The sequence below is a fragment of the Lonchura striata genome, chromosome 5 (genome assembly GCF_050655825.1).
Source record: "Lonchura striata isolate lonStrDom1 chromosome 5, ASM5065582v1, whole genome shotgun sequence".
Taxonomy (NCBI): Eukaryota; Metazoa; Chordata; class Aves; order Passeriformes; family Estrildidae; genus Lonchura; species Lonchura striata.
The window spans coordinates 47,474,075-47,486,192 of NC_140707.1; the positions used below are offsets into that span (position 1 = coordinate 47,474,075).

General features: G+C 33.5%; 1 protein-coding gene across 10 annotated transcripts in view; it reads left to right on the plus strand.

The window, feature by feature from the left end:
• The window catches only part of AKAP6 (A-kinase anchoring protein 6), a 269,301-nt gene that overhangs the window by 130,085 nt on the left and 127,098 nt on the right, over positions 1–12,118 (plus strand). For 7 of the 10 annotated variants that reach the window (XM_031504984.3, XM_031504983.3, XM_085582095.1 and 4 more), the window contains 2 exons: positions 2,409–2,505; positions 3,769–3,935. In XM_031504984.3, the coding sequence (XP_031360844.3) occupies positions 2,409–2,505; positions 3,769–3,935 (264 nt within the window). The remainder of the gene's footprint in view (positions 1–2,408; positions 2,506–3,768; positions 3,936–12,118) is intronic. The other 3 variants (XM_021542663.4, XM_085582098.1, XM_085582100.1) reach the window with 1 other exon arrangement.

The following is a 12,118-nucleotide window of genomic DNA, read 5'->3' on the forward strand; positions in this document are numbered from 1 at the left end:
GGGGGATGTTTGGAGTTAAAGCATTTGTCTTCCCAAGTCACCATTACATGTGATGAAGCCCCGCTTTTCCGTGGATGGCTGAATAATGGGAAGTGGTGAATGAATTTCTCATTTTGCTTTGCGTGTGTGCACATCTTTTGCTTGTCCTATAAAACTGTCTTTATTTTAACCCACAAATTTTCTTGCTTTTACCCTTCTGATTCTTTTCCCTATCCCACTGAGTGCAGAGCAAGTGAGAGGCTGTGTGTTATGCTTAGTTTCTGGCTAGGGTTAAACCATGACATGCTGCCTCTCTGCTGGGAAAAGTTTATTTCTGCTAAACTTCATGCATGTTCATGACATTTGTGCCACTCATAATTTATCCATAAAATAAGAATTTTGCACAAGGAGAATATTGCTAGTCAGAAACCAAAAGTTTGGCCCCATCTTTATTCATCTTATTTTGCTTTTCAGTTCTTCAGTTTAACATTATTACTGGTTAATAGGTGCACCTGAAAATCAAGCTGTATTGTGGTATCTGGTGCGTTATGTTAAATGAATCTTTTCTAGGACAGCAAGTGACTTTTTTTTTTCCTAATGAAAGAGAATACCTCATCTTTTCCAATTTTCCTATCAAACACATCCACATCATCTTGAGACACTGCCACATCCAGCTGCATCTATACTCAACTTCAATTATATGAAATTACACAACCTACTCTTAGGTCCTTTAGGTTCTCTTTGCTGTGTGAGGCACACGCATAGTGCATTTCCTGTGAAGTGCATGATTACAAACTATTCAGTACAAGCCTGTTTTAAGTAAACAGTAAATTAAATATTGTCAGTGCTTGTTCAGACATGCTCTTATGAAAGAAAAAGAACTTGTCGATTTGGGTTCATAAAACTAGATTTAAGAAAGGGACAGACAAAAACTAGGCATCTTTTTTCCTTTTTTAACTTCTCTTGACTGGCCCAGTTGTTCAGGAGCTGGTACAAAACAGTATATTCAGATGTCCCTACAAGGAGAATTGGGATAGTAAAAATGCTAAAGGTAGAAAAATTACTGTTTATTGCACTTTATTCGAATGGAAAATTCTCAAAAACATTCTGTCACTGTCAGGTACAATGCTGCCTGGAAAAACTGTTAACACTCTGTCTGAGCAACATACCTTTTTCAAGCATGAAAAATTACAGTAGAAGTACCTTATTTTATTACTTTTCTGGCAATTTTTTTTTTTTTTTTTTTTTTTTTTTTGCTATGCCAATCAACCTCACTGTAAGGGTTAGGAAAAAAAAGAAGATGGTTGCTTCCCTAAGAATTGAGGGCTCTTGAGTATTCTGTGCCACCGATCACTCCAATTCTAGCATGGTGACTACCATTTGAAGAAGTATAAAGTTTTATAAAAACCAGAAGCTATGAATGTGCACTTGCAAAGACTCCTTTCATCTCTGCCAGTTAACTTATTCCCAAGAGAAAGAAAAGCTCTTTTTTTTCAAGTGGTCAAATATTGTTTCCATTTAATCCATAGACATTTCAAAGAGAAAATATGTTGCCTGTATGCAGTTTAGGTCTGCACACAATTTATGATTAAATACAGCAAGTATCCTTTTCTCTATTGTACTTTGTTTCTCTTTCTTACAGTCAAGTATATTGAGAAGGTCTGGAATATGATTAAAAAATTTATCCAAATTATCATTGGTGTAGTAAATGGGATAACATATAGTAGATCATGTTTCCAGATCCTTTATTACTAGATATTAATGCAATTTTTAAAAATAAAATAATAACAATAAAAAGAAATAAAATATTTTATTGACTATTGAAATAGCGATCCTTTGCAGACTACTAAAAATATTAGTGAAAAAAAGGTTGAAAAATAGTTGCTTTACAAATTAAGAATGCAGAGATCTAAAGCAGCCTATGTTCCTTGAAAATGGATATGAGAGTTAACTCAGGAACACAATATTAATAGATTTGTATAAGTGCACATAAGGACAATATATTCAATGTTGTAATTTTTTTATGGTTTCATAAATAGTGCTATCACCAACATTTCAAAGAACTCTGAAAAAAACAGAGCTCATATGTGGTGGCATAAATTTAGTGTATTTTATAGAATACTGTTACTCCAGATATAGCCTACGGGTTGTGACTTTTCATAAAACCTAATGAATGTCTAGATTTGTCAGCTGTTTCGACACAGATGCACTTTGCTGATCTAATGGAAACATTTTGAGCCCAGATCCAAAATATCAATAGCTTTTAGTATCACAAATTATTTTGGCTATTGGGTGAATTGGGATGTGGTTCTTGATAAAAACCAGCAAGTAATTTTGTATGTGTGTTTTATGATAACTGCCTCTTCAATGTCTGATGCTGAGGTTCCCCTCCCACCCCCCTTTTTTTTCCTTTTCTTTTATTTCTGCAGAGTTTTAAGTTGAATGTAGATAGCCACTGTGCTTTGAAAGAAGCAGTGGTAGAGGAAGGACGCCAACTTCTTGAGCTTATTGTATCTCACAAATCAGGTAAATCCTTCTGAAATATTGCAAGTCTTTATGTCTCCAGACTATTAAAGAATGAAGAAGCATTGCTGTAAATTACTGCATATATTCACTTCCTTATGTATTATTAATATTTACATTATCAGATTGACCTTCAAGATTTATAAATGTTTCATATACTGCATACAATGCAGTGATACTTATAAAATGAAATACTGCCTGCAAATAGTCTGTTCATTTTATTTTGGTCTTGCTGTTCGATTGAGTTTCAATTGAAATCACATCACTGAAAACTTCACACTGACATATTCTTTGATGTAGGTGCTATGGAAATAATATTAAGATAATGAACTAGGATTTCAAATATATATATATGTATTTACATACGCTGCATGAGTAATTGCATTGGTAAAGCTTTATTGTACCACTTAAACTAATTCTTACATTGATTCAAATATATTTATGAGGACTAGATTAAAATTAAAAATACCATTTTCCTTTGGTTAGGCTAGTCTTTTTCTTCAGAGGCCTTAAATTGAGAGGAGGGAGAGAGACATTCTGATTTCCCTTTATCCCTACCACCTCCTATATTTTTAGATGTTTGCGTGACTTGTCTGCTAATAGCATTTTAATCAGCAAATACTGCTATGGAATGCCATCTTAATTTTGGCCTACTTAACATGCTTTTCATCCAGGTTGAAGTTATTCTTTGCTATACTGTTTTCTCATCATGTTATATGTGTGCCTCTATTGTTTCACAGCATCAGACATATCTGTGTAACATGAAAGCCACAGGAAATTACTGACTTGTATGTATAGTTCCAAAAAGAGAAGCCATAGCTAAGGAGGGTAGTGCATGTCATCACAGATGTAGGAAACGGTAATGCGTAAATTTCAGGATATATATAAAGGAAACGGATGGAGGTAAGGAAAATATCTTTGGAGGATTACAAAATGTTTCAAGACAAATACTGGATATTAGAGGGAGAGATTTCTCTGCAGTGTTCCCTACTGCAGAGAAATGACAGTTTATGTGGAATTTTTCTCTTGAAATTGTCAGCTGAAACTCAATCAAAATTTAACATGATGGCTAAAAGGAGTGTTTGTCTCTATAGCACTGTTTTCCAGGATGAACAATAGTAAAGCTTAGATTTATTGATAAGAAAACACATTAAAACTCTTATTGCATTTATTATTTTAAATATCCTGCTAATTATTTGAATAAAGGACAATATTTAAAGATGGAGTTGAGTTTACAGCTTTTATTTTTCCCTGTTCATTTTGGAGAAGGACTGAAGGACATGCTGCAGATGATTGCAAGTCAATGGAAGGAACTACAGAGGCAAATCAAACGGCAACACAGCTGGATTCTTAGGGCTCTGGATATCATCAAAGCAGAGATACTGGCTACTGATGTGTCTGCAGAGAATGAGGAAGGGACTGGGAGCCCTAAGGTAAGTGGCTTGAAGTTTGCCTTATTTCCTCTTATTTCCGTCTTCTTTTGAACTAGGCACCACTGAAGTTCTCTTTCCACCCTAAGGCTTTTCATTTCTACTGGGTAAACTTTTTTTATAAACAAAATGAAATGCCTTACTCTGAAACAATAAAAAAAAAAAATCTTAGAACTTTCAAGTTTTCCAGCAAGACCTGTCTTATTGTGTGTAGAGGGGCATGAGGGGGAACATAAAACATTTAGTAAACAAAACATAAAGCATCTTTAACATGAATAATCAGAATGCTTTTAAATTGTTTTGTTGCAACTATAAATCACTATAATCAGTGCAATCACTCAGCTCTGACATCCATTAGCCGCTTGGTTACAGCAAATTAACAAAGAAGAGAGAAAGTGATTCATTATCTCATTCCTGTTAATGACTATCAGATGCATTGCTTAATTAGGGGATGGCCATTGTAGTAGGAAGAAGGTCATATGCCTTTCCACAAATCTTTTCGCTCCAAGTTTAAGTCATCCATAATAGTGCTTATGTTGAATACAAGTACTTTAAGAGTAAGTTATTGACACCCGTCATAATTTTGTGGATATTAATTATTAAAGAGGGCTAGAGTAGTTACCAGTTGTCAAAACTAGTATTTGTAGGAGCATTTTAAATACAGACCATGTTTATTCAAATTGATGCAAGCAGTGTAGGGATACTGCACACAATGGTTTAGGGTGCATGACCTTTCATCACCATCAGTCATAAGCAGAGTTGTTTCTTAAGTGAAGAAGATGTAGGAGAGCAATCCAGTAACTCAATATCTTGGCATACATCTGGCTGAAATGTTTAGAAAAATTAATTACTTCTTTTTCTGGAAACATCAGAAATGGTTGTGCTGAGTGGATTTTCTGGTTCTGATGCTAGACAATTCTTAGCATTGGTATTCAGTGCTTCCAAGAGAGTAGTTTGTAGAGTGACTCTTGGCTATGATTATATTAAAAGTTCCGGTGATTTCTTACTATAATTCTTCATAGCAAAAATCGTCTTTGAGACAGAGGAAGAATCAAGGAGAAAAATTAAACAAAAATACAGGAAAACAGAATTTGAGGAGATAGGAGACAGAATTTGAAGGGATATCCCTCACCACTTGCATGATGGAAAGTTCTTCCTCCTTTAGGAAACAGGTGGTGGAGCAACACTTGATTTTGTAACGGGATCTGTTAAACTAAACAGACTAGCCCAAAGCTGGTTTTAGCCTGCCTGTAATATGATCCCCTATCTTTAAACACTTTGACTCATCTAAGTCAATGTGGCCAAACATTTAACAGCTTAATCAAAATTATCTTGTAACGAGTATTCTAAAATCCAGTTGGATTTTGTGATGAAAATTTTGGAATCCCTATCTTAAAATGATTATATTCAAATATTTGCTTGAAAAGGGAGAAATGGAGGCAGGGTTTATATTGCAGTGAATTTCTCATGTAGATAGGGGATAGCTCCTTGCTCTGTGCTTTTTATCATAGAGATAGGAAATAGAAAAAATGATTTTTTTGTTTGTTTGGTTTGGTTTGGTGTTTTGTTTGTGCCTACAGGTAAATTTTAAAAGAAGTAGATTAAGAAAAGAGATCAAGCTAAGAATATTTGCAGGTTATTTCAGTGATTCTTATAAGTATGTTCAGTAGAATGGTTGAATGCCATCTATTTCTTCACAATAAAAGATAAACTAAAATTAAAATACAGTTAATAATATAACTGCACATTTCAGTTTGTATTCAAAAAACCAAAAAGAGCCTGAGAAGTGTAATGGAAAATCGAAAGATTATACCTAGAGGGTATTTTTTTTGCCTTTTTTTGAGAAACTACAGGAACAGTGTTGGTGTTAGAAATCCGTAAAGAAATAGGAAAAGGAGGAATTTCAAAGACCCTAGGAAACTTTTCCCTTAGGACTTTTTAAAACATGTTTTCATAGCACTGTGGCATCTTTAATGAGAAAAGTGAAGAGTGTGAGGGGGAAAGGGATGTTTTGAACTCTGGAAATATATTTCAACATTTTTAGTAAAGAATTCAGATTTTGTTTAGGAAATTTTTCTCTTTTTTTGTATGTAAGTTTCATAGTGGCTTAGAGTGATTGCCATAGGAGATTTAGAATTGATTTTAAACATTTCTAATACCTAAGCTCTTCTAATATATTGTGTCTTCCATAAAATCTTAGGAAAACAGTGAAGTCTCTAAGTACTTACTGAAACTATTTTTCAGTCATTTTTATAAATGAAGAATTGATGACTGTATTCAGTTTAAATTGAAGGATATAAAGTTTTGCCTTCTTACTCCATTGACAAGCCTTTAAAAATGATGCAATCCAACAAGCACTGATCTAACAATATAAGTAGTAATTAGACGTAAAATACAAGACTGTCCTTCTGAATCTTGAGACACTTAGCTACAGTATATGTTTTCTTTTGAAGCAAATCAAAATAATATTCAAAATATCTGGAAAATAGGAGAAATTATTTCATATATGTGTGAATTTTCATTTTTTTACCTTCTGAAGATGTCTGAGGCCACTTGTTTTGTAAGTGATCTCTTAGATCACTTCTTCATCACAAAAGGACTACTGGAAACAGTATCACTTTAAATAAACAGTAAAGACTGATATTGAAAAAACAACATGATTTACTTTCATATCTAGTGGCTGTGAGTGTAAATACCTGAAAATTACCCTGATCTATTTAATTCATAATTTGCTGGAAAAGTTCATTGCTTTCTGAAGAACCTGCAAATTTGTGTTGTAACTGATGTCCTTTAAAAGCGTACAAGTCTTAATACCATTTGCCCATTGTACACATTCTCCTTCACTGAACATTGTATGGAATAATATTTTTAGTGTCACTTGCATGTTCTGCTCCCAGCATGTATCTGTACAGTTAGGTTATTACATGATTTTTGAGATCTGGATATCTTTGTTCTGCAAGTAAATCTTTGAATTAAGATTTGTGTGTTGTTTTGGTAAGAGTTCAGAATGTAGCATCAGAACTTAAAGGCTGGTAGGTCAAAAGAATAGTGGTATACTCTGCAAATATATATATACATATATATATATGTATATATATGTGTGTGTATATATATATAGGTATACACACACACACACACACATTTTGTACTTCTGGACATGTTTATTTCCAGAATAATTGCTTTATTACTGAAAAACACTTCTTGTTTCCCATTCGAGCTTCAGAAAATTAAGCATGAAAATGGTTAAGACACTGGACTTAATACACAGAACATTGAAATCTGACTCAGTTCTAGGTAAAAAACAGTCTTGGGAAGAATGCGTTAACTGTAAAATGTCGGTGGGTTAATGACAGAAGCAGTCAGGATTTGAAGTGTATCCTGTATGGAGGAAGAGGTACAAAAACACATGTAACAAAATAAACTGAAAGACACAGAAGTAGTAGGTGGCTCAGGAACAGAATTTGAAGTGGTTAAACAAACCTTTGTATAAAGGGAAAAAGAAAATCTCTGTAATTTCTTCTTAGCATGTAATTAAACATCACGTGCTTCCAGGATCATTTCTCACTCAGTTGCATGTAATTTAACAGCTTTTACAATCATTTCAAACAAACAGTCTTCAGTACACAGAAAAGTGATTTTCATTTAAAAATTGAAAACTTGGTGAAGCTGTTTAGTATCGATCACTGTTTGGGATTCTGGGAATGCTGTTTCACAGACAGTTTTATAATGACACTGGTCTCAGACCTAGTAGGTGGACTAAACACCAGAGCTCAGAACAATTATATCTTGCTCAGTTTTTTTCATACAAAGACAAATTTGGGAAATAGACATCACAGCAGAGCAAAGTTGAGAGAATGGTAACAGTCTTTTCTCTTTTACTTCAGAATTGTAACTTGTCCTGGCCATATAATCAGGCTGCTATGACTACCACATTTAGATTAATACTTTGATGTAAAAGGAGTATACAAATGAAGTGTTTTTGCATCTTTGTGATTAGTGCAGTGAAATATCATACTTGTGAGTAGATAATTTTCTTTTCTCCAGTGTCTTTTTATCAAGTCTGTATTTCATATTTCTTGTATTTCAAGTCTGCATTACATTGCATGGGCTGTAATATTAAAAACAACATACCAGTATTTTTTTTAATGTCTTTCATTGTTTTAAAACAGAGCAAGTTTATTACTGAGACAGATTTAAATATTTTAAACTGATAACAGAGACCATGATTTCAGAATCTTTTTACTTACATAACCACTTTGAAAACTGGTGACCAATGTATGCAATTGGAGTATTGCATCTATTATTGTAGTGATTAGTGCTTTGAAGTTGTCAAATGGCATATATAACTGGCATTCATTCTCTTCTCCTTCACTTGCTTCTAGTGGAAGGGCAGGAATAACCTATGCTAGAAAGATAATTTTACATATCTTGCTGGAGTTACTTAGATTGCAGAAGAATTTTAAAACTTTACATCTTAAACTGAATTTGTATTTTTAACTTACTGTCTCTCCTTTTCTATTTTTCTACATGCAAAAACTCAGGATCAGATTTGTGGATTAAATCCTGTGTCTCATGATCGTAATACTGTGAATTAAAATGTCAAATAAATATCCATTACTTATTCAGTAATAATTTGAAAAAATAATGAAATTGAAATAAGAATTTAATCTCTGATGTACAGACATATGGAAAGGGCTTTTCATCTGGTGATACACATGCCATTCTGGTCTATTGTCTCATGGCTTAATCAAGTCTTTTTTTGGAAAAGAAATGTACAAGAAAAGTTTATATTTGTGCTTTAGAAGAAGTAATTTTTTCCTCTAATGTGTCCATAATGAGCCACATTCCCATCTAAATATGAGAGAATTTTATTTCATGAGTGCAACATCTCATAGATGAGCCATTAAACTGAAGTTCTAACCACCTTAACCCAGGCTTACTTCCAGTATCAGTAATTACCATCTGCCACCTTAATTCTTTGCAGTTTCAGCTGTATGTGTTAGTCTCTTCTGTTCAGAACAACTAGATAGTCTTGGGCACAGTTAAATAGTTGTTACCTTTTACTGGTGAAAACAATGCTTTATAATATCCTGCAATGTATTTCTGTGCTGAAGAAAGTTACAGCAAGTCTACAGCTCTCCATTGACTACTTCAAAGATGGTAATAGGTCCTGTAATTAGAGCAGGAGGCTCTGATATTTTGCCATTGAGGCATAGTCTTATATTATTGAATATTTAGAATGCTATCTATACATAAATACTATTCTTGTGCCTAACAGCTGAACAGTTTAAAAGCATTCATGTGACATTTCAATTCTGAATATTTGGAAACTTTGGAAGTCTAGACTAAAGATACTGTTATCTCAGTCTTAAGTACAAATAATGCTGTTAGTCCTGCTGTACTAGAAAAAAATAATGCAGTTATAATTTTGCTTGGTTTTAGGTATTTAAGTATATGAAATTACAGTAGTCTTGATCTATCAGCTTCTTTGGTGGGGATGTGAACCATGTATGAGTTGGCCAATGAGATGAAAAGGGTAGTGGTAAATCAATAGACATAATTTTGGTTTTGTGAGGAATAAGCCTGTCTTTTAGTGCTTTTACTGGAGCATGTGAAACATGACTGAGTTCTTTTGATATTTAGTGTTATCCAAATACAGGATTGAAAACATTCATTAAGAATTTCCAAGCTAATCAAAACAAGCTATGTTGATGTAACAATGAAAAGAACATAAAAAGAAAGCAAGAGGAAGGAAACTTTGTGTCTTTTAGCACAGTTAGACACTTCAAGTTCCTCCATTTTCTAGTTTTTAATACCTTGCTTTATAAGTTATGTAATTTTGATTTTACAGACTTCATCTAGACTGTGCACAGACATAGCTGTCATTGTAACCAAAAGTATCTTCAGGAAGGATTTGAAAGATGGCACCATAATTCTACATGCCATTTTAGAGAGGAGGAATAAAAGGAAAGAGAAAGATGGTTTAAAATAAGTTTAGAAGCAGAAACTAGCATTACCAAAAGGAGAGTCTGAATATGGATTATTGAATGGGACTGACTTTGTTGAAGAAATAAGAAGAAAGGGATCAACTGAAGGGTATAAAAGACGTGACTGTGGCAACTGAGTAGAAAAACTTTGTTGACTGTAGTACTGTGTCAGACTCAGAATTAGCTGAAATATTTTGTGTGATAATTTAAGTACAGATAGAAAAAAACAGAGTTTTAGTACTGTGTAGTACCTTTCTGGTACTGGGCTTTTTGTTGGCAAAACCAGTGCCTTGAAAATAATGTGTGACCCATCATATTTTGAAGCAAAATTTTCTTCAACTAAGCAGAATTTCAAAAACCCAGGCAAGACCAAAGTAATCGGGTAATCTGTCATGTACAGGATGTTTCATTTAAGCTTCTAAATGTATATAATCTTAAATTGATGTTTTATACAGAATAATATTCATAAAATGGCCACAATTCTTCTTCTATCTGTCCTTGAGTAAAGGAATTACATACCTCAGCAGGTTTTTGCTTTGTTAAAATACTTTAACTGAGCTAGTAATTTTTAGTGATTTTACATTTCCAAGCTGATAAAATATGAATTTTTGTGTCATTAGACCACAGCCTTTTTACCAAGCATAGGCATAAGAACCTGAACCTTGGCCAGTTTATTTTGCAAGGGTTTACTCCTCAACACACCCTGAGAGAAGGAGGGGTCAGAACTATTGTTCCTTTTCCAGAGGGAGAATGTTGCATTTCATATGGCTGTTCATAAGGATTTACGCAGCTGAGATCTTCCAGGAAAGGCTGCAAATCAAATTATGACATAGATAGCCTTCTCTTTTGTCTCTGTGAGCCTATTGTAGATTGTGGTGGTGGTTGGCTGCTGCATAGGGAAAGAGGATGCAGGTTCTCCTCAAATGCCTTTCTTGCACTTGGCTGGAAAGTCACAGTCTGTGTTACTGAGGCCACCTGGGATGAATCTAACTCACTGTTTTGAGGGTAAAATGTTTCAATAATAACTAAATTTTTGTTGCATGATAATGCCTGGCTAAGGTGCACAATTATGCAGTTGGGTTTGTAAATGTAACACTAGACCACTGCTCTTGGAAGTAATTTTCAGTTGATAGATTTTAAGTGTTACATATCTACAAGAGCTGTATTTTGAAAATGTTTCTTTTGTTCAAATAGTCATAGTTTTTTTTCCAGAATGATTGAATCAAAAGCATGAAAGATGCACAAAAAAACCCGGCTTTAGATCTGTTGTGAGGTTCCACATGGTAGATTTACTCTTGTTTATTGGAAGCTGTTTCTCTTGATTTTCTAATTGTATGCTTTTTAGTGGGAAGGAGGAATGATTTTGTGTTTAATTTAGAACTTCCCTTCACAGAAAAATGAATAAATCTAAGCAGTCAATATCTGGACTGCAATAAAATAAGCCAAATTAATAATAGCTCCATCCTAAACCTCATCTTTCAGTTTACATGAGGCCTGGTAAAACTTCTCTACATCACAAGTTAACTAAATATTTTTCTAGTTTTTCAAGTAATGATGTCCCTAAAGTCTTGGTCAAGCAAATCTGGGTTCCATTTTAGCTCAGAGAGATTGTTTTCTCATATATCCATCTCCTGCAAGTTCTATATGACAGTATTTTTACCTTAGCATCTAAAATAATTTTAATAATTTTTAACAAGCCAAACTTCTAAAAAGTAGTGAAGGTCCTCATTTTTTTTTTTTTTCATTGAATCTAACAGTAATCTTATCTGTGGTTTATTTAGCTCACTACCAGGTTTAAAATTGAGACAGCCACACTTTAAAAATATTTTTTTTTTTGCAGCTAAATTGTATCTACTATTAAGCACAATATTCAGTCCTGTTTTGAAACATAGATACTTTTTAAACCAGCATATTATAAAATTTACTTCAAAAATATCAGAAGTCCTATTTGAATTGAAGATGTGAACAAATACTCTGAGATATCTGTGGTACTTACAGTATGCTTCTACAATTTTTACACCTTGGTGATTCTAAATATGTTATATTGATTATTTTTAGCAGCTATTGCCTTGTTAATATCCATCTCTATTAGTAGAAGCAGTTATGCTTACATAGTTAGCAAAGAAATTATGACTTTTTACTTCAGGAATGAGAAGGGCTACTTTCTATTAAAACATAGATCAAGTTCAGTTTGAAAGA